At 35.0% G+C, this 24,038-nt stretch overlaps 1 protein-coding gene across 5 annotated transcripts; it reads left to right on the top strand.

Annotated features, from left to right (window-relative positions):
- Nucleotides 1-99: 99 nt before the first annotated feature.
- On the top strand, nucleotides 100-23,174 carry LOC144970689 (phosphatidylinositol-3,5-bisphosphate 3-phosphatase MTMR2-like). 5 transcript variants are annotated; one of them, XM_078910587.1, is made up of 18 exons: nucleotides 200-267; nucleotides 534-720; nucleotides 1,126-1,195; nucleotides 6,798-6,889; nucleotides 8,539-8,658; nucleotides 9,433-9,534; nucleotides 10,216-10,302; nucleotides 11,120-11,194; nucleotides 12,385-12,459; nucleotides 13,001-13,189; nucleotides 13,827-13,918; nucleotides 14,316-14,409; nucleotides 14,847-14,945; nucleotides 15,783-15,890; nucleotides 16,724-16,816; nucleotides 17,753-17,866; nucleotides 18,862-19,041; nucleotides 19,487-23,174. In XM_078910587.1, the coding sequence occupies exons 2-18, from the start codon at nucleotides 700-702 to the stop codon at nucleotides 19,637-19,639; spliced, it is 1,764 nt and encodes a 587-aa protein (XP_078766713.1). In that variant the 5' UTR covers nucleotides 200-267; nucleotides 534-699; the 3' UTR covers nucleotides 19,640-23,174. The 5 variants fall into 5 exon arrangements, 4 of the variants coding, with proteins under 4 accessions (XP_078766710.1, XP_078766713.1, XP_078766711.1 ...); XM_078910585.1 differs by having other exon boundaries at nucleotides 208-349; XM_078910586.1 differs by having other exon boundaries at nucleotides 212-310.
- The last annotated feature ends 864 nt before the right edge of the window (nucleotides 23,175-24,038 follow it).

Here is a 24,038-nt window from a genome sequence, read left to right as displayed (position 1 = left end):
CTCGCCTTCTCGCTCTCGGTCAGTATTCAGTCCACTGGTGGACCGAAAACACAGTTGTGTATTCAGTCCACTGGTGGACGAAAGACACGGTGTGTATTCAGTCCACTGGTGGACGAAAGACACGGTTCTATTCTGAAAACATTGATGTCCAAATTTTCCGAAACGATTGATGTCATCTTATCAATCTCTCTTTAAAAAAGAGCTCCTAAACAAATTTATTTCAGGAAGAAGGGGAAGGGAATAAGAGAGGAACCAAGTGATTGCGAAGTGCGAAAGCAAAGGAGACACACCTACTATTTCAGTCATTATTGTAGGAAAAGCGACCAAAATAATCCGATAAATAGCTAAAGTATTTTTATTTTTTTATCAACTTTTTTGCATTCATAATTAAATCACATAGAAAAAGCATGAATTTGTTGTGGTTGCTCTGACTCACAGAAGACTGACTGAGACTGCACCTGTGTAACTGTAACTTTCCAACCTTGATTCTGTAATAATTTAATGGAAAATAAAGTACTTCATTCTTATTACAGTGCCAAAAACTCCCCCAAGTCTAAACCCAGAGCAAACAATACTATAGAATTAGATCACTTCGACCTACAGTCAGGATCCCCTGGGACCACCAGTAGTTCTTGGTCTCAAAGTGCAGGATCCCCATCAAAATCGCTGTGCTCCTCAGCCTCAAATTCATCTGATAACATGAAACCTGGAGAAACCAAGGTGAGACTACAGTGATAAATCAAAATAAAGGATATATCTCCACTAAGTAGAGAAAGGAATTTGATTCTTTTATTTTCAGAATCTTGAATCTGTACATGAACTAACATTAACATGTACTTGAACTTGTACCTGTACTATCTAGATAGATAGAGACTACACTTGTCTCACTAATTAACGTGACCTTGTTACTGTGGGTGGAGTAGTATTGTAAGTAGTAAAATATTTTGCGCCAAAACAGCTATTTATTCTTATCAGTTGATATAAATTTATTGAACATTGCCGTAATCTTCATTTCTTGAAGACTGAACTAATCAGGATGTGATTATTGACAGAAAGCGTCTCTAATAAGAACCACGAAACTGTTTACTGTTTATTGTGAAACTTTTTTTTCTTGTCATAAAACAGGCACATGCTCAAAGAGAGGTACCGAAGGAGGATTGCCCTCTGCTGGAAGGAGAATGTATCAAGGGAAAAGGTTAGCTTATACTTATACTTATCACCCTAATCTTTCTCTCTCTCTCCCTCCCCCCCCCCCCTCTCTCTCTCTCTCTCTTCTCTCCCTCCCCACCTCTCTCTCTCTCTCTGTCTGTCTCTCTCTCTGTCTCTCTCTCTCTCTCTCTCTCTCTCTCTCTCACACACACACACACACATACACAACATACAGTAGAACATGAAAGTAACGTACTCGGAAATAGCGAGTCAAATACTAAATCCCCGTTTTTTTCTCTTATTTGAGTCAATAAAATTAGCATGCAAGTAGCGATTATGAAAAAGAGGTCAACTCGGAAATAACGAGCATTTCCTGCCCCAGCCTAGGACTTCGAAAGAAGTAAAGCAAAACACCAGACAAGGGCGATTTAAATATAATTTTTATTTTTAGCCTAGCTTCTTTTCTTTTCTTATTTTTCGTTACGAGTAATATTCTGTCATCGTGGTTTTTCGCGGCCGCAATGGCAAATTTGCGGCCGCAAAATTCGCACTTTTCCGCAATTTACCGCAAATTTTACAAATTTCATGAAAAATCTAAATTTTTCACCATTATTTAACCCGAGTGGTTTTTTTAAAGTGGCGAATTTCCGAAAGTCAGCATCGTCCCTTTCTTTCATTTTCTCATAGCTCCTGGTCTGTTTAAACTGCTACTGGAAGCTGCCCAGTCTGGTTTTTAAACTGCCATACTACTAACAGCCGTTACATTGCAATTAAAAGGAGTTTTTCTACTTTCACTTTCACCTTAGTGACGAGTGACGCTATTATTGTTATCTTCAATTGGTTTCGCTACCGGCGTTCTTTTCTCTTACATCTACTTGTTGATTACAAACTCGCTATGGACAAGTTCCTTGGTTTAGACATGAAGAAGGCAAAATGTGCTCGCCATGTCACTGCACACCAGCGACACTCAGAATACAGCCAGTGGACCCACGTCAGTGGTTCAAAGCTATTCTGCACACCATGCAACAAGGTTATTGACCACTTACGAAAGTCTTCTGTGGATAGCCACCGCAATTCCGCAGACCATAAAACAAAAGAAGAAAGAATGAAGAGGTCACATGCCACTGACGTGGATGAGAGTGAAGCGGTGAAGAAGCAGAGGACATTGGATTCTGTTTTGAAGAAACCGTCTACAGTTTCAACGCAAGGTGAGTGGTGCACCCTTTCCCCCTAAATGAGTACTTAGTTTTGGGTGGATATTGCTCTATAAATCTATACAATTACAACTATATAAAAGATGAGGGTATTATTATTACTATTATTATTATTATGATGATGATGATGATGATTATTATTATTATTACTATTATTATTATTATGATGATGATGATGATTATTATTATTATTATTATTATTATTATTATTATTATTATTATTATTATTATTATTATTATTATTATTATTATTATTATTATCATTGTTGTTCTTTTTATTATTACTTTGTGGTATAGTGAAAAGACACTCGCTTTAGGATCGGAAGGACCTGGGTTCGAGCCTCGCTCAGTGCATAGTTGAGTCCTTGGAGAAGGCTCTTTACTCACATTCTCTCATGAAATGGAGGTGTAAAATGAGTACCTGGCCGTTAACAGCGTTGTCTCTGTCCGAAAAAAATTGTAATATCCCCTAACAGGCTTCATGTCCCATCCTACCTGTTAAATGTTGCTGTTGGCCACGGACCCTTGTAAAGTGCTTTGAGCACGTTTAGTGGATATTGCGCCATATAAAGCTTTTTTTTTTTAAGCTATTCATATTAACAAACTATTTTTTAAATTTCTTTCTTTCAGCAAGAAATGATATCTGCAATGAAGTTGTTTCAATGTTTGCTGCAGCAAACATTCCCTTATCGAAGGTTGACCACCCAGCAGTCAGAAACTTCTTGCAGACAAGAGTTGAAAACGGTGGTGCCATTCCACAAGCTCATCAGCTGCAGGAATGCTACTTAAAGAGGGAGTTCACCAACAAAAAAGAAGTGGTGTATAAGAAAGTTATAAACAAGCCTGTGGCCATCATCTGTGATGAAATGTCTGATGATGTTGGAAGGTGGGTTTTGTTTTTTGTTTTTGACTGACAATGTTTGTAGAAACTAAAGCGAAAGAGTAATTTATACATAGGAGTAGGAGGCAGGTGAATACACACACACACACACACACACACTCACGCACAATCATATATATATATATATATATATATATATATATATATATATATATATATATATATACCACACACACACACACACACACACATATATATATATATATATATATATATATATATATATATATATATATATATATATATATATATGGGTGTACTACACAACACAACATACACAGTGATCAGTTCGAATCCTTAGTTTGAATTCTATAATTAAATGCTGAGAGCAATTATGATATCACTTTTGCATCCTTCCCTATATGTTATTTTGTGTTTTCTCTTATTTGTATCGCCTATCTTTTCAGGTTTGTCCTCAATGTCTTAGCTGCACCACTGGAACCCTTGAGCGCTGATGTGGACAAAGTCCAAAGTTACCTCTTGGACACAAGATTTTTGTCTGTCACAAACCACACAACCGTTGCGACGGCCATAATTGAATGCTTAGTCTCCACTGGCATCAAGTTTACTGACGTCGTCACCGTAAACACAGACAATGCAGCATACATGAGGAAGGCTTTCAATGATGTATTGAAAGGGCTCATGCCAAATGCTACGCATATCACATGCATGGCTCATATCATGAGCCTAGTGGGTGATGCCTTCAGAAAGCCCTTCAATCGCACCAACAAATTCGTCAAAGCTGCAAATGCGATATTTTGGAACGCCAATGCCAGAAAGGCAAGATATCTGCGATTCCTGACACCACTCGTCAAATCTCCAAAGATGCCTCCAAACCCAATCGCTACACGGTGAGATTTTGAGAATTTTCCTTTCTTGGTCATGATTCATCTGGGTCTTTAAAAAAACTTTTTTCACCTAAAGGTGACACATTGTTAATATTGGATATTGACAAATAGGAGGGTCAGTCATTCTTATTACCTAATTTGATATTTTAGTAAACATATTTAGTAGTATCATGTTACAGTTATAGTAATCTGCTCCCTTTTTTTTGTTGAAAAGATGAGCTTTAATTAAGTATCTGACTGGGAAAGTGCTTGCTATGGCTTAATAGAATTGATTATTCCATTATGTTATCTTTTTAGATTGTCATCATTTTTTTATTTCAAAGTTAGTTTGCTTTAACCATTGATATAAGAAAATGCACTAGAATTTTTAAAAATAAATATTGGAAGCTATCTTGCACAATTATTTCGGGGTAAAGTAAGAGGGTCATAGTCAACCATTAAAGTCAATGCCTAACATTAGTCCTCACTAGGTCAAGTCATATGATGATGGTAAATTCAACAGACTGTACTATAAGGCCAAAAACTGATAGATTAAGTAGGTATAATGTTATCTTCTTTTCAAATAAAAATTCAATTTAACAAATGAATTAAAAATGCATCATTTCTTTTACTTCCTTTTCAAAATCCAGATGGAATTGTTGGTTTGAAGCGGTCTCATACCATGAGAAAAATTTGCAGCACTTTGCCACATTCATTGCGAAGGAAATGGAGCACTGTGGGCGCACGGCTCCAGAGTCGTTAGTCTACTTGAATGATATCCTCTGCTCGGTGTCGGAGCGCCAGTTAATTCAAGCAGAGATGAGCTTTATAATCCAGCAGTCTCAGTCCATCGTTGTAGCTACTGATGTATTCCAAAGCCAACGTCCAATCGCCATGACAGTAAATATTCATTTTCTCCTCCTACCTTTAAATCTTATTTTATAAGATTAAGAGCAGGTATCATTATTAATGAAACGATTCCATCTTTGTTGAAACTCTGCCTTTGGACACAACATTATAGTTGAATGTCTTTGACTAGAGCAAGAAAAGAATTACAAAACAAAAATACTTTCTTATGTTTTTTAATCCTTGCCTTATTCTTATTTCTATTTTCACCAGGCGTGGTCAAAGCTCATGGAAATTAAGGACCAGTTTTCATCTTGCCATGTGACCCTACAAGATGTAGAAAGACACTGTCCGCATGACCTGGACCAACATCTCAAGCTTCAGCTCCAGGATAGTTTTTGTCAAGCTTTCTCTTTGGCCAATGAAAAGCTTGAGAAATATTCATCGACGGAAGGCCAACCAGGGATGGAATTATTGAAGGAGATACCTTTCTTCAATCCTTGCAATTTAGTGTTCATTGCTGACTCTGATATTGATTCTTTGACCATTCCTGGTATTCATGAAGTACCTTGTGTAGAAGTACTTCGATATAAAGAGTCTCTTGGTCCAAGAGCAGTGTCGGCATCTGGAGGCATTCCACTTGATCTGACTGTTTTTTGGAACAGTGTTAGCTCAGATGTTCCCCATCTTGCTACGCTGGCAAAGAGATACATATACACCTGCCTTAATTCTGCTGATGCTGAGAGGTCCTTCTCCATTTATAATCTTGTATTTTCAGACAGGAGAAGGCGGCTCAACGAAGCAAACTTAAAGGCTTTGGTGTTCCTTTATTATAACAGTTTTATTTCCTATGAATATCTTGTTTAATTAAATTTTGATACCTCTCTTTGCAGGTTTTTCGTACTTTTGTTTTGATATAAGATTAAGATTGATGTTTTAAATCATTTTTCATTCTGATCTGCACCTGAGTGACTTTTGTGTGCATCTTCAGATCATTGTAGTATTTGGGGTCCCCGGGAACGAAAAAAAGTTATCCGATTAGTTAACAAAATTTGCAAAATTTGGCAATTTTTACGGCAAAATGTGGCAAATTTTTCTATTTTTTGTGGCAAAATTGTCATTTTTTTGTGGCAAAATTTGGCAAAATTTGGGATTTCAAATGGCAATTTTCCGCGATGCCAGAATATTACATAGTAGCCTAGTCTAGAGTACATAATAGGCGAAACAAATTTGGGTGGGAGTTGGGTGTGTGTGTTTGTGTGCGTGTGGGGGTCAATTATTCACCCACTGTGGTGCCGTGCGAGGTAAGCACTGGCAGCCAACATGCCTCACTTCGCAGCATCGGTCAGCGAGTCGCATTCGTTAACGAACGACATGATCAGCGAGAGAGGGGAGCGTGGAACCATCATTTCAGTGGGTCAGTGATTGAGTGATGCGCTTGGTTACCTCATCAAACATGCCTAGTGCATACAAACACTCGCACACGCACACACACAATCTTGATGGAAATGGAAGGGGTGAATCAACTTCAACCCGTGGCCATCATTACGTAGTTAACGAAGGCCGTGTTCAACCCCGCCCCCACCCCACTTTATCCACACACAGTCATTTGCACGCACGCGCGGCACACACGCACAAACACACATACACACACACACACACACACACACACATTGTCTTTCCATATTTTTGTACGGCCGAGTGACCTTTCCTGGAAACTCGGAAATAGCGAGTAATCAGGAGTGGACCCATCGAACTCGCTATTTCCGAGTTCTACTGTATTCATTTTTAACATCCAATGATTAAGATTGTTTTGTTTGGTTCTGTGTTGATTGTTTTTCTCTTATTTTTATTCTCTAGCTATGGATGTGACCTTCCTGTGTCCCTACAGCGCTGCCATAAAAGGAACCATCACTCTGACAAACTACAAGCTCTATTTCAAGAGTGAGAAGGTAACTTTGTTAAAAAGAAATGAAAATTCTTTAGTCTATTAAGCTATTAAGTGATTATTGAAATAAGTGAAAACAATAATTTGGTAAAATCAGTCTAGAGTAAAGTAAAGTCAAACCCAGCCCTGTCTGGGAAATGAGTGATGTCAAATACAAAGGAAAATGATGTAATTTACAACCACAAAAACAAAGAAAAAAAAAGAAAACACACACACACACAAATGACAAAAAAAAACCAAAAAACTAACAAAACAACACATTTTTATTGGTCTATGTTGGTCCCAAGCCTGTGTAAACTCAGAGGGAAAATGTTGCAATAGTGGACAGGAAACTCAACTTCGGTTAATCGCAACATTTTCGATGATCCCAAGGTGTTGCGATTATCTGGAGTGGACTGTATATACAGTACACTCCGGATAATCGCAACTCGGTCAATTGCAACTTTCGGTTAATCGCAACATTTCCCAAGAAACGGAATTTATTCTATATAAAGGTCACTGGTTAATTGCAACAAACTTCTGTTAATCGCAACAAATTTTCGACATTAAAAGGAGGCAAATTCATGGAATCAATCAAACAAAATCTCATGATCAGATTTCATCATGTGAAATCATGACACGTTGAAGAATCGAGAGTGGGCGGGATTTAATACTTCATTAGTGTGTCACCACACTGTTAGAGATAAACAAGGCAGGGCTTTGCAGTTCGGATTTGTGCAGTCATCTGTGACCATTAGATATGAAGCGAGTGGGCGTGGTTTAGACAACTGGTAGACGATGACAGTTGTGAGGAGAGACTGAGCGATGATATCCTTTGTTTAGTGATTAACAACTGTGCATTGTGGCCAAAGGGTTTAGTGAGACCTCATTCTCTCTCATCACGCTAATCTCTTAGACTCTTATAAATGTTGAGAACAAAATGTGAAAGTGAATCCAATTTTAAGATGTCGGCTTGCCTCAAATCTGATTTTGCTTGTCAAAATCTATACAGGGCTGTCATATTTTTTTTTATTCCAATCAAATTGCTCAGTCTGTTGTGGACTCAGAACAATGTTTACAACAACTGATTGGATTTACCATATTTGTGTAAAATGTTGCAATAGTGGGCAGGAAACTCAACTTCGGTTAATCGCAACATTTTCGCTGATATCAAGGTGTTGCGATTATCCGGAGTGGACTGTATTATTAATTATGCATTTGACAAAATATGTCATATAATCGTATTTTATGTTCTAATAATAATATTGATATTAATTTTAAATATGTACCTTTACTTTTACTTTTATTTTTATTTTATTCACCATATTGCTTTATAAAATGATGTAAATACATTATATGATGCTTATTTATTTATCCTTGTAATTCACATACTATTGTCTGTATGGATGCATAAAGTTGTTTGTTGTTTGTTTTTTTATTTAATTATTATTGAAGGTTAAATCGTGAAGGATTTTTAAAAAATATTTTGTTTATTCTATAAATTGTTTTATTAATATCAAAATTTAAAGTGCCTGGACTGTTTTGATAAAGATTTTCTGTATTCTATTAGATTGTCTGCTGTTACAAATATGATTTTCGGTTATGTCAGATATTGATTGTGCTAAGATAAAACCTGTTGCTTAGATTGTTATGTTTTATTTAACTTTTTTTTAGGTCCTCAAGGAGCAACCATTTACATTAGATGTGCCCTTGGGAGTGGTTAGCCAAGTGGAAAAAATTGGAGGAGTTACAAGCAAGGGTATTCACTCCTATGCTATTGACATCTACTGCAAGGTATTGTCTGCAATAACCATTCTACAAATATTATATATGTATTGGCAGCAAATTTATTTCACTTGAATTCAAAGTCTCTTTTGCTGTTTCTTACCACCATATCTCTTTTGTCTTCTTCCACGTAGTTTTTTGTCCTTGTCCTGGAAGGAGATTATTTATTTTTCCTTGGCCCTGGCTGAGATTCTCCTTGAAAGAGATGTCATCAAGTTTATGTGTCTGTGGGGTAATGAAATGGTTTTATTGTAAACAATCTCTCTGTCATATTATATTCAATGTAATTGTTAATTATGAATAAATGTTTTGTAATAACATCTAAGGGTATTGCAATGCCAGGTTAATGCTTTCGGGAATTTTGTACGACCACAAATTTTCGGCTCAGATTTCAGAGGCTTCTGTAAGCTTCCTTAAGCAATAAATTCTTGTTGAAGAAAAGTTTGGTGCCAGAGGACTACTGAGGGCAGATTGTTAATGTATTAGGCATAGCAGTCAACTGTCTCAATAATATCTAGACTGTCCCTCTTAATTTGGCAATCTGGAGAAGAGAAAAATAATTTCTTTTTAAAAAAGGTAGTACAGACAGTCTGTGGTTTTAAGGCAAAAAGGGGTAAAAAGTATGTCAAAGTCATATCCTTTTCTAACTTGTTTGACCTACTTATCATCTGTCAATTGCTCATGTTTCAATCAGCTTGCTGCCTTGGTTTCTGAAGACTAGACAGCATAGAAACTTAACAAGATTCCAATATGGTCAATATTTTTAAAATTGTTTTTTACCAGGATATGCGGAATCTGCGATTTGCTCACCCACAAGAAAATCACTCCAGGAGGCAAATATTTGATTTGATCCACCAGTTTGCTTTCCCTCTCACCAATAAACAGGTGATATATATTTGAAACTAGTCTAAATTGATATAAAGATGAATCACATGGAACAATAGTTCCATTTTAAACAATACAAGTTATCAAGAAAGTGATTTTTTCAATTTATTTTCTCACAATATGCATCACTGCTTATTACAAAATACCTACACACATGGGGGTCCTGAAAGCTCAGTTGACATGCAAAGGGACTGAATTTCATTGTGGGTTAAGCTGAGATTATTTTTTTACCTTGTCCACCTAGCAGTGATTTGGGATCTTGGTCTGTAAGATCTGGCAGAAAGCACTTTGCGATAGACAAACGTCCTACAGGGATAAACTCTGGCTCCATGGATCTATTGGCTCTGAAGGAGTACCTTTTTAAATTTCAAAATATTTAGACACACCTAAGTAGAATGCAGTAATTTGTGTAAAGTTCTCTATGTACACAACCCGCCTGATATTTTTAAAAGTAGCTTTAAATCGGTTTAATCTACCTCGCCATTCAACTTGCTTACTTATTTTCGACTTTCACAAATAAATTAAATTTGACTTTCAAAGCTCTCCAGTCACTGAAAGAATCAAATTTAGTTACATGGATGATTTTTAGTCATAATTTACAGCTTTTCATACATTGTATTTCAAAACCTAACTTTTCAATGTTGTTTTTTTCTTTGTTGTTGTTTTTTTTTTTTTTTTCAGCCATTCTTTGCATTTGAGTTCAAAGAGAAATACGGCGTCAACGATGGGTGGAAAGTGTATGACCCCATCAAGGAGCTGAAAAGGATGGTAAGGACACGTTTGTATCCATCTCCGATAGGGCAGAGAAGTGGTGAAGTCACACCTTCTACTTTTCCGATTCCAAACTCCTTGGAAGTGTTATGTAACCAGTCCTATGGAGGATTAATAATGAATAGGTTACAAATTGAATCATAAGGTAGCATAACTATTTTAGTAGCAGGATGTATAAGCAGATTCTTAGGATTACGGGACTTAAAAGAGCAAGGAGGGATGATCTTTATTGACGACCAGCATATATTTAGACTTGAAAATAAGATGCCGTCACTCTGAAACCAGAAGATCAATTATACAAGTTATGTATCCAGTTACCAGAAGAGTGGTTTTACGCTTTCAACGAGATTGGAACCAGTTTTTTGACATCACACTTTTGTTCCCTATTCAGCAATAGTTAGTGCCCAAACAGGATTTTTTTTTTTAAAGAAATTTTTATATGGGATCACAGAGAAATGTCAAATTTCCATGTGGAAATTTTAGTCTGCTATAAAATGAAAAACAATTGTATAGAATTAGAGATGATATCTGCCCTTCAGCTCAATCTTTTCAAGTTTATGTATTTGTATTAATATAATCTATGGGAGTAGATGTGGAATTTTACCTACTCTTGTGTAGGCTTTATGCAATATTTATTTAATTTTTAAAAAATTATTATTAATTTTTATTATTATTATTATTATCGTTTTAAATTCTCTCAAAACATGCAAACTAAATAAATTTTGTATTGAGCGATAAACTAATTATGATTATTTTCAAGTCAGAGTTGTTGTAAACTTTTTACGTAATAAATCCATTGCATTTGATTTTTCAGGGAATCCCCAATGACACATGGAGAATCAGCAAAGTGAATGACAAGTACCAGTTTTGTGACAGCTATCCTGCTGTGGTGAGTGATAGTACCTTGGTAGAGTTACCGTTGCATCCTTACTAGAGATCCTTGTTTTGTTTTTTTGTTTTTTTTTGGTTTATTTTTTCTTCACTTCAATACACCACAAGGTACACTATCTTAAAGCTACCAAGAAACATTTAAATTTTGAAATGTTCAATACAGAAGTCAATGGGGCAGTATTATAGAAGGGAAAAAGAGCAAAATAAAACCCTGGAAATAGAAATAAACAGTGAGAGAGAGAGTCGTGTCTGGAATCCATCTGGAACAAAAACACTATGTCTGGCTATCTTCTTTCTCTCTCTTCTTTGTTAAGGCAGTCAACTCTATCATGCTGGCGACAAGCGCTAAGCCATGTTGTATGCGCTCAGAACGGCCAGGAATTGTTTATGACTTGGTGCTGTCACTCTTTGAGAGAGATTGGCAAGCTAAGATGCTGTAAAATGATCTTCCAGTGGTTTTCAACTATCTATATTTTACAGTGCTTCCAATCATCCACAGTTTTACAGAAATCCATACTTTCCTCATCTTGGAGAGAGAGGGGCTGCTGCCAAAAAATTTCTGACTTTTTGACTTTCACTTATTTGTTTAGATCACTGATGTATACCTCTTGATCTCTGATGAGTTATTCCAGGTGTGATTTTAGTTAGTTGCTCTGATGTCTCCATCTATCTTAACCATTGTCAAGCCTTTGTTCTTGTCAATCCATTCCTTTTTCTTCAAAACTTTGTCTTTAAGTATCATACAGACTCTCAAAACATATGATTTTTAACCCTCTCAAAGTGATATTCTAAGAATTCTCCACCTGCGGGAGACTTTACCTGGACTCTGCTGAGGGCCTTTGGTGAACACAATGCAAATGTTGCGACTTGAAGTTGAAGCTTGAAGAAATAAATTACAATAATGAAATAGAATAGAAGCTTGAATTCGATTCACAACAATGGATTATTTGGACGTTTCGGGTTTTCTTGGTTGATTAATATGCGTAGATAAACTAGATTTATAATTTATTTTTTTTTAATACCTCATCGTCTTCCTGTTTGCTGGTGTTCATTTAACTTAATAAAGACAAGTGAATGAAACTGTAAACATTTTTAAAAGAAATTTTTGATTTTGGTGTTGTTATTGTTTTTAGAGGAGATATTTTTTTTTTTTAATTATTATTATTATTTTTATTTATTATACTACAGTTTGCTGTGCCTTGTGGAGTTACTGATGAAGATCTGTACAAAGTTGCCGAGTTCCGGAGCAGAGCAAGAATTCCTGTAAGTTTGGGTTTTCAAAAATAGATAGCGTTGTTCATATAGATTTGTGTTTATTGTTGACCAAATAGAATTTAAGATTGCTGGATAAAGATAGCATTATTTGTTTTTAAATTTGATTTATTTTTTTCCTTGAAGAATAATATTTTCTGACAGAAACTGATAGAATCATCATAATTATAATAATCATCAATGTCATTATCATCGTCATCACCAGAATCATCTTCATCATTGACATTATAATTGTCAGCATAGCTATTATTGTCACCATCATAAACTTGGAGAGTGATTTTGTTTTTTTAATTTAACTCTTTTCTACACAGTTACAATAATTTTTTGTTCACAGGAAATTCTGTGTTTTGATGAATATTCTGTATTGGCAAACTGCCTAAAAATAATTTGAACCCTTGAATCTTATAAAAACCATGATCATTATCATCATCATGAGCATAACCATCCACATCCTAATCATCCTGATAATTATCTTCGTCATCATTGTCATCATCATGAAGCTATGAGCCTGTGCTATTCCTATCATCCCCAGGCCTTGTCTTGGATTCATCGAGACAGTCAGGCATCAATCACGCGGTGTTCCCAGCCCTTGGTCGGCGTCACCAGTAAGACCAATACCAATGACCAGAATTACATCCACAAGATTATGGAGACCAATGCCCAGTCTCACAAACTCTACATCATGGATGCCAGGCCACAAGTCAATGCTGTTGCTAACAAGGTTGGTAAGCAATGTATTCTGCTCTTATCATTGTAAAATTATTCAGTATCAATTTACTATGTAAAGCCGTTAATTCAGGGAAAAAACTCTCATTAAAGTGTATCGATAAACTGAAAAATGTTTTTCCTCTTTTTTTTTTATTCCTCATAAATTTTTATCACATTTTATTGATGTCTCTTTTTATATATCATTCTGTTCACATCAGGAGACGAAACAAGTTGTTGCTTGTTTTGTTTTTTTCACTATTTTATGTAGACCATGTTCCATTAATCATTCAGTTTCAATTCATTAATCCCAACATAAAAAGTCCCTTAAAGATGGCTTTGATTCTCTGTTTCATTTATTTTATTTTTTTTGGAGGGGGAGGGGGGTTTGTTTGTTGATGTTGGTTGTACGTGATGGTGATTGCTTTATTTTCTTTTTTTCTTAGTTTTATTGTTTTAATTTTTGTATTGCTTGATTTATTTTCCTTTTTTAACGCTTATGTTTTGTTTTTATTTTTTAATTCTTTTTCTTTATTTGAAATTTACGGGAAATTGGGTTAACTTTTCCTTACCACATTATACATATCTCTGTTAGAACATTCATGAAATTGAATGCAAGTATCTAAATTGGTCTGACACTGTTATTTCTTTAGGCCAGGGGTGGTGGCTATGAAGATGAGGAGTCCTATCAAAATGCTGAACTCATTTTCCTTGACATACACAACATTCATGTCATGAGAGAAAGGTGAGTACTTTGGGTTCTTTAGTTTTCTTTCCAATGTTTCAAAGTGTGTGTTTAATCTCTGTTTTTTTAGGGGTCTTTCTTTTTGAAAATAAAGGTCAGATTTAACGAAAGAATTATAGATGCAAATATATTGATGTCTGATAATAACATAAAGACTAGTTTTGTGTCCAGAGAAAATTGGAAGTATTTTTTTGTTGTTGTTGTCTTACCTGAATTGTTTTGTTTTTAATCTACTTTATCATATATGATGCATTCAATTTTCATAGGATTTAAATCGTTCAAATAATTACACTTTTATTCAAGGGTAGAAAATGGCTTTTAAGAGCACATAACAAGATACATGTATGTCCGCTGCTTAGGCAATCAAATTTCTTGATTTTCCTTCATTCTCTTCTAGTTTGCGCAAGTTGAAAGAAGTGTGTTTCCCTCACATAGACGATGCCCACTGGTTGTCCAACATTGAGTCAACTCATTGGCTGCAGCACATTAAAGTAAGTTATCATACAGCTAGAAAATGAAAATGCAATAATTGATGATAATTAACAGTACTTATATTTTACACAGTCCCTTCTTTAGGATCACAGAGCCAAATGAACTTCAGTTTTGTCAAAATTTTTAAATTCTGCTGTTTGTTGTGTGAGACATGATTTACGCTACAATCAGTAGACTTATTATATTGCCAATTTGGTATACTTGAGTTAAGCTTCAGAGTTTGGACATTCCCCACAAGATGAGAGTTCATTGCTGAAACATCAGAAACAACATTTTCTATTGGTACTAGTTATACTCATAGGGGGTTCAATATGATCAATTGGTAGAGTTTTTTTTCCTATATACTCAATTGGTAGGTGTTTTTTTTTTTTTTTTTTTAAACACTTCATCATTTTTAGCTCAAGTAATTAATTTTTATCAATATCGTATTTCTAAGACTATCCTGGCAGGAGCAGTGAGAATTGCTGACAAGGTGAAGGGCAACAAGACATCTGTTCTGGTTCACTGCAGTGATGGATGGGACAGGACTTCGCAGGTGATTTGAATTTTTGAACATTTCTTTTTTTATAAAAGCCATTCTCGCCAATATTTTGATGTTTGTCAGTGTAATGAGATTTAAAAAAAAAAAAATTAGTGGGGGGGGGGGGGGGGTATCCATATTAAGGAAATGCACTTGTCACCAATTCTGTCCCTCAGTGGATACACAATGAATACTATTATAGGACAACTTAGATGGAATCAACATTTCTCAAGGCTTGGTGGTTTCTACGAGTGAATGACACTCACAAATGACACCAATTCATTCAAACACTTAGATGACATGACAGTTCCGTTAGTTTTGTCCTTGTAATTATTATTTTGTCACCAATCAAGGGACTGAATTAGGCAGAAATACATTCATTCAATATAAAACAAAACTCAAATCAGGTCTTGTGTGAGGTTAACTAAATGCAGAAAACTGATATAATATGTAAGTTGAGATATTAGGAAGCAGGCACCGGTGAAAGATAAAGACCTGAACAAGTGTGTATGAAATGGTTCCAAACAAAGCAAGAAAGTAAATTACAAGAAAGAAAAAAAACATTCCAAAAAGTCAGTCTACCTCAACTGGTCATCTTACTGGTAATCAGAAGGTCTGAGACTCTTAATCGAGGTAGACTGATTTTTTGGGATGGTTTTTTTTCTTGTTTTTTTTTTTTTTTCTTGTTTTGTTTGGCACGGTACATACACACTTGTTCAGATATTTATAATAATATGTAAATTATACTTATCAGCTTTAAATGTTCCTCAATAGTTTAGTGTTGGCTTCCTTCTGTATGTTTGAATTTATCAACTTTCTTAAACATGTTTATGATAATGTGTCATTCATCAGCTGACTTCCCTGGCCAAAGTGATGCTGGATCCATACTACCGTACCATCATCGGTTTTGAGGTCCTCATTGAACAAGAATGGGTCTCCTTTGGACACAAGTTTAGGACGGTATGTGTTCAGACTTCAATCATAACTTCAAACTTTTATATAGGACAATATCCAACTAAATGTGCTCAAATCACAGGGGGTCCAAAGCTAACAGCAACACTCAACATTTAGACAAAGAAATCAAGAGGCGCAATTACAATTTATTTTCCTGACACAGTAAAAGATGAAATAGATTAGTGGAGATTTTATATAAGCTGACTGACTTGACCATATTGAATATTAATTTCACATATGATAATTATAAAAAATCAGTCATCATCTTTTACTATACTTTTCAGTGTATATAATAATTATTGTCTGTTTACGTTGTCAGAGAATGATAATATAAACCGGCTAGATTTCTTGTATATGGGTCTGTTAGATCCGGTGGAAAGAACTTTGTAATAGACTAGCCTCCTATCCAAAAGATTAAGTCACACTATAGAAACTGGGATAAACTTTGACTCCATGGGCCCTAATGGCTCTGAAGGACTACTACTACTCTTTATCACATCTGAAATATTTTGTTTTGTTCTTTTGAGGTCATACTTAAAATAATGTTTATTTTAATGCTGTCTTCTTTACTTATGAAGTTAGAACTAGTTGCAAATTGAAAAATTTTGGAAAGGGTGCACTGGTGCAAGATAAAAATCTTTAAAACTTGTTAGCACTTCAGTGAACAGACAAACCCAAACAAATTCGTCTTTTTTGACTGGGGACAGTTGGGGTTTGTTGTTTTTTTCTTGAATATTTCTTCCTGCTTTGTGTGGCTCTGTATCTTTGACACTTTTTTCTAAATTTGAAATTGGAAATTGATGAGATCTGCCAATGAAATCCCTGATCTTCCATTACAGAGGACCGGCCATGGGGAAGACAAACATTCAGATGCTGACAGATCTCCTGTCTTCCTACAGTTTATTGAATGTGTCTGGCAAATGACACACCAGGTAAGTTTTTACAATGTTGCTGAGGCTACTGGTAGGGTCTCTTTTACCTCCCTATGTTATTACTTTCTATGTGTCTCTCTTTCTTTTCCTAGAATGAGGACACTCAGTTTTTTTTTCTCAGCCTATAACCGGGATCATTTGTCATGATGGCGGCAGTTTTTTTTTCTTGTAAATCATCTGTGTGAGTGTGTTTTGGAAACCTTGGAGTGTGTTCCTCTCCAAAGAGAAAAAATAAACCAAAAAGAACTATGTGGAAAACTGATATAGTTATAGACTAGAAAATGATGCCGAATATTGAAAAGGATTGCTTGCCGATTTTATAAGTCCTTTTTTTGCCTCATTAGAATGTGATTATCAGACTTTAATCATTGGTTTCTTCTTATTAGAATGTGGAATTTTAGCATTTTATTGATATATCCAGGAGTATCAGAGTGCAATTATTTAAAAACAATAGGACAGGTCTTGTATTCTGTACGTTTCTTAACAGGTAATCAATGGAGATCTCTTATCAAACCCAAGGCAGATTGATTTCTCCTCTTACTATAAATAAACCAGGGAGCATCGAGCCTACCTGAAGGGATTTTATCTTATTTTGATGTATGTCAGCCAGGAGAGAATTGCAATAGTCCAGATATTGAAGCATATTTTATTTTCTGCTTGATAGAGTGCAGGGTATGTGCGTCATGTGTATGAAGAGGATGATGTGTATGAGTGTGTAATTTTGTGACTGTGTTTTGGTGGATTTGAATTCAACCATTTTAACTCTTACATTCCTGTCCACAGTTTCTAAACGCCTTTGAGTTCAATGAATACTTCCTTATAGCCATCCTATATCATCTTCACAGCAGCCTTTTTGTGTGTATACGTGCGTGTGGTGTGTGCTGACTGTAATTTGTAGAAGTTATACTTATGATAAATTCACGTTATTATCCACAGTTTCCAAATGCCTTTGAGTTCAACGAACACTTCCTAATTACCATCTTGGACCACCTATACAGTTGTCTGTTTGGAACGTTCCTTTGTAACTGTGAAAAAGACAAAGTCAAAGAGGTTTGTTTGATTATTTTTTTCTGGCCCACAACCTCTACATGGTATTGTCATGGAGTGAACGTTATTTTAACATTCAGAGATTTAAGTCAAATTACAAAGATTTAATTGTAAAATGCGAGTTTTTTTTAATTAAAAAAAAATTGTTGTTGTTTTTCAGAGGTTTTTTGGGTTTTTTTTTTTTTTTTTGGGGGGGGGGGGGGGGGTGGTGTGTTGTTTTTGTTGGCTTTTTATTGGGGAGGGGGGGGGGTATTTTTTTTACAGTTCACAAATTGGTTTACCCTCAATTGCCTTCATGGACAATAAATGTATTATTATTATTATTATTATTATTATTATTGTTATTATTATTATTTTATTTTTTAATTATTATTATTACTATTATTATTATTACTTATTATTATTATTATCATTATTATTATTATTATTATTATTATTATTATTATTATTATTATTATGGGTGGATTGGGTTTATATATTTAGTTCACAAATTGGTTAACCCTCAATTAACGCCTGTTGATTTAAGTACAATTTCATCATTTAAATTTTAAATTCAATTGTTAATGTCTGGTTCATGCTGACATCAGAGAGAAGTTGTATTTCTTTGTATGAAGACCCAACCAGTGTTTTTGTTTTTGTTTTTATTTTTTAAAGCACACATAATTTTAAGTTCATGTCCTAAATTATTATTTTTTCACGATTGATTTCAAGTTTTAAAAAAATAATACTGGAATAATGTTGATCCAGCTTTCTTGGAAGAGAATAAATCCTTTTTGTGTATGTCTATGTGTTTATATGTGTGTTACACAGGAAAACATTTTACTTTTAAGTTGTTTTGATTAAATGATGTATAAATTACGTTTTCAGTAGAAATACAATTGTCACAATTAAAAAAAAAAAAGATGAAAATTTTAGCAGGAATATTTATGCTCTTTATAAATCATCATCTTGCATTCTGTTGCCAATCATTTAGGGAAATTTACCATTTTTTATTCCAGCGACTACCCCAAGATACTGTGTCTCTGTGGTCCTACATCAATTGTCAAATTGAAGAGTTCATGAACCCACTCTATGCTGAACATGTCCATGAGCATGTCCTATTTCCTGTGGCCAGCCTGCGTAGACTAGAGGTGTGGACTGGCTACTACTGCCGCTGGAATCCACGCATGAGACCTCAGGTAAGAGATTTTAATATAGTTAGAGAGCAGTACTGTTTTCTTTTCAGTGGTTGATCCAGGGAGAGAATTGACCTGAACAAGATGCCTTTGTTAGTTTTTGGCTTGTTTTTTGCAGAGGGAGGTTATCATTTTAAAACACACTTGTTTACTATTTAACTCAATGATAAATGGCTAGTTTAGGGTTTAGGCCATACTTTACTACTATGATTTGTGTTTGGGGAAGAGGTCTTTTTACGTTTTGTTATTTCTATTGTTTCTTTTTTGGAGAGATTGGGGGGGGGGGGGAATTGAATTAATTGAAGTTTTTGCGGATGTATTTATCTCACTTTTTTCACTATTATAAGTATATGTTGTACTAATTTGTTATGCAGTGCTTAGATTCTTTTTCTTCATCAGGTGTAACTTAGCCCACACTGATTCTAAATCTTTCATTCTTTCTCACCAGGAGCCCATACATATCAGGAATCGTGAACTGCTAGTCCTACGCACTCAGCTCCAGAGGAAAGTGGAAGAGCTGACCACTGCCCTCGCAGCAAGAAATGCCCGGATCAATCTTCAACCATCACCTCCCAAAGTCTCTAGTCCTGTCAATGTTTGAATCATTCATTGTTTACCACCATTGTTTATTTAGATGCTATTTGAATGACATTAGGAGCCAGTTGGCTATCCCATAATTTTTTCAAAACTCTTGTGTTCACTTTTTCTCACCTCTTTTTTAAGAATGTTTCGTCAAGTTATGTTTATTTCCGGCTTAATTCGGATTTCTGGCTTTTTAAAAATGGATTTTGCTTTCTTTCCAACCTCTAGATCACCCCTTCATAATACTGTTCTGAGGCAGTAGGTAACATTTCAAAATAAGTTTCAGGCTTTTTGACTTTGTTGGAAATGGATTTCAGGATCTGTTTGGTCTAACTTACTTGCATCCATGCTTGTTCAGTACACAATGTCATTGTTTCATTTTTTAAAAAGTTGTTCCTCAGAGCCATTAGGCTCATGAAGCCGGAGTTTATCCTGGTTTCTATGAATAGGATGCTAGTCTATTGCAAGTTACTTTCAGCCAGATCTAACAGACCCAGTTAGCCAATCACCACTGGGTGGACAAAGGGTTTGGAAAAAAATCTTGGCTTCACCTGGGATCGAGCTCAGCTCCTTTGTGTGTGTTAAGAGTGCTCTATCAACTGAGCTACTGGGAACCCCAGTATTTCATGTTAGCCCTTTTATTCATAAATAGTAAATTCTCTTTAAATAAAAGAGGTCTCATATAGTAAAAAATGGTGTCCCAAGTAACTTGTGTAAAAAATTGTCTATATTGCCACAATGTCATTTTATATCTTCTCTTATTATCACAGAGATTTAGTTGTAAATATTTTCTAATCCAACTCACAAATGAATTGGAGAGGGTTAGACGTAATAAGTTGATTAGGATGTCTATGAATGCCAAAGAAAATTTGGTCTAGATTCTCGTGCCACGAAACAAGTAGCAACAACTTGTCTATAACTCAAATTGGGCAGGGAAGATCACTTGCTATGTCTTTTGGCTTTTGCTTGAATTGAATATACCTTAAATTAAAACCAGGCTCTACCACAGATCTGGTGCTGAGATTTGTTTTTTTTTTGTTTGTTTGTTTGTTTTTTTGTTTTTTTTTTGTTTTGGAGATATTTCTTTCAAGTCATTTTTCCATTATATATTTTGTAATTCTGAGAGTTTATAGATTTTGTAAATATTTGAGTGTATTTCCTATTCATGGCTGTGTTTTTGTGGGACTTTTATAGATTTCAAATAAGGCATATGGATAGATTGCTCTCGAAGTTCTCTTGCTTGATAGCACTATTTCAAGTCTTTTGTCTATCCCTTCATCACCCATTTGCTTACGCTGAAATGACTTAAAATTTAGCAAGTGCTGTAAAACCCCCAAAATCAAGCAGAAACAAATGACATGTCTGGTTGTTAGTGTTTGGAGAATAACAGATATGGGATCAAATTACTCGTTTTACATACTTTCAATTTGTAAAGAATAGAAGCCTTAATTTGATCATATATTGATCTGCAGTGCAATGGTAGTATATGTCTGGTAATCAGGATGGTAGATTGATCCTTAATCGACAGGTGTCATGTCTCATCCTACATGTTAAGTGTTGCTGTTGGCTAGAGATCCCTTATGAAGTGCTTTGAGCACGTTCAGTGGATATTGCCCTATATAAATGCTCAAGTTTTTGTTGTTTGTGTAAAAAGTTTTAAGGTGATTTGTTTTGTGTTTTTTTGGTTTTTTAAGTTTTTCTGCTTTCTCTCGCTTTGTATCTTTCAAAACTTTCATACAAAATTTGATAACTGAGTTCAATAGGAATACTCAAAAATAAATAAGTTAACTGCCTAGCACCACTTTTTTACTTGCACCATGCAGTTTATATGGGTTATACTGTATTTCCCCTCCCCTGTTTCCTTTACTGTACTTACATAAACAGTGGAATCCTGATAAAGCCAACATTGTCCGACCAGAAAGATTGGTTGATTTTAAGCAAAGTTGACTTTATCCATTTTCAGCGGAACACACTTCGATATAGAAAGAAAATGTGGGACAAACACAAAGTGTTAACATTTAAGAGTGTTGACATAATGTGGATTCCACTATAAATGAAGATGTTTTAATTTTTTAGTCTTTGGATAAATAGTGCTAAACAGGTTGACAAGTTCCCCCCAAAAAACCTCACTTTGTTTCAAGTTAATAATGCAGGTCTCTTGGATCTGTTATTTATTGTGTTTTTAATTTCTGTCAGCAATATTAAGGTTTTTAAAAATTTCTTATATAAAATGACCTGTTTTATTGAACGTTTTCATTCGTTTTTGATGCTATGTATATTTTAGACATAGATATCTAATAAGTATATTGCGGCAAAAGTCGGAAGTGTATGTCTGGATGGGATATTTTTAGGATTCACAAACCTAAACAAAGAGATGCATGCGTGATGCCTACACTGATTTATTTATTTTTTTAGTATATAGGTACATATTTGGTTGGAGGGATTTTAAGAGATTCATAATTTTTCTTCAAATTTGGGATTTTTAACCAAAAGATTTCAGTGTGAGCATGTTACTTTACATTTTTTTAAATGGGTATATGACCAAACTGAACCATATTATATCAATATTTATCCATAATTCATATTTTAAGACTGGGTGGGGCTCCTGGCGTCCCATAGAGGGCAGGGAGATACTTACTGTGTCTTCTATCCCCCTATATCTGTTTTCCAACTTGCTTTCTGTCTTTGTCTTGGAATGAGATCACTTGGTTTTGTCCTGGCCCTGGTCGAATGCCCTGAGAGGGAAACATTCAAATGTATAGTTAGTTTTTGGAGATGATATTTTTTTCCTTGTAAATCATCTCTCTGTTATGCACTATATTATGTTTTGTTTACGTATTATATATGATGTGTAAACATTTGAGTGTATTCCTCTTAGGGGGGACTAGTGCTTGTGTCTGGATGAGACTATTAGGTGATCCCAAACTAAGTACTTTGATAGTGTGCTCTTGGAAGCTACATGTTTCCTATTTGAACCATTTCCCCTTTCTTTGTCTTACCTTTTCTTGGGTGCTTTAATTGTAATTCCATAACTTTTTACTATCCCATTTTCTTCCTTTTTATTGGCGATGATGTGACATTAACGTGTTGCAAGCGCCGTAAAATCCTTCAAAAAAAAAAATTGTAAGAGAGGAAAGGGCAGGTGTCATACATTTAGGAGTGATACATATTCTCTTTGAAATTCGACTTTTTTCCAGACAACAAACAACATTTCTTTATTTTTCTCCTTGTGCTCTTACAAATGTATTTTTCTGGATAAATTCTAGCAATACACGAAATCCAGGATTTAAAATTTTTAAATTTAAATCTGTGGTTGTGATATTTCATTTTGTCCAAATCAAATTTATCATCAGTATTCAATATTCTGACCGTAACTTTCATCTTCGTGAATATAATAACCAAATAAAATGTAAAATATTTGCACACTTTGTGATAAAATAGTTTATATATTTAGTAATTCCATACCACTTAATTTCACTTTATCATTATTAATCTGTGTAAATCTGAAATGCTCATTAAAATTGCATGTGATATTAAAATGATGAAGAAAATAATGCGATTGTTGTTCTTGTTTTCTTTCATTGTCATTGATTTATTTTTATTTTTCTCTCTCTTTTTATATATATATATATATTATGTATATGAGTGTATTTCTTAGTGGGATCCTGTGCTTATGTCTGGATGAGACTTTAGGTGATCTCAAACTAAGCACACTGAAAAAGTGAATCGACTTCAATCCCCCCATTTGAACCCGTCCATTTTGTCTTGCTTTTTATCAGGTGCTTTTAATCGTAAATCTGGAATTTTTTTTACAATCCCATTTTCTGCCTTTTTAGTGGCACTAAAATGACCTTAACGTGTTGCAAGCGCCATAAAAACAAAAACATGACTCACAAGCAAAGGGACGATCACCAGTCCCAGGTTCAGTTGAGGTTTTTTCAACTCCTCTGTTCACCTTGCAGTAAACAGATAGTTTGGCCTGGTAGGATGATGTAGTGTGTTAAATCTACACACTGGGTGGGGATCCTTACCTCCCATAGTGGGCAGGGAGGTATATGCTGTCTTCTGTCCCCCCCCCCCCCCACACCCTTTTTCCAATTGTTTCCTGTCTTTGTCTTGGAATGAGATTACTCTGTTTTGTCCTGACCCTGGCCAGAGTTCCTTGGCTGGGAGGGAAACAGTCGAATGTATAGTTACATTTTTGGGAGATGATATTTTTTTTCCTTGTAAATCATCTCTCTGTTATGACTTGTATTATGTTTTGTTTACATATTATATTATATGATTTGTAAACATTTGAGTGTATTCCTCTTAGTGGGGACCTGTGCTTGTGTCTGGATGAGACTTTTAGGTGATCTCAAACTAAGTACTTTGATAGTGTACTCTTGGAATCTACACCCGTTTCCTATTTGAACCAA

The sequence above is a fragment of the Berghia stephanieae genome, chromosome 4 (genome assembly GCF_034508935.2).
Source record: "Berghia stephanieae isolate SIO BIC M18660-M18661 chromosome 4, UCSD_Bste_1.3, whole genome shotgun sequence".
Lineage (NCBI taxonomy): Eukaryota > Metazoa > Mollusca > Gastropoda > Nudibranchia > Aeolidiidae > Berghia > Berghia stephanieae.
The sequence above is the reverse complement of the archived record's forward strand: the minus strand, read 5'-3'. Positions and strand labels throughout refer to the sequence as shown.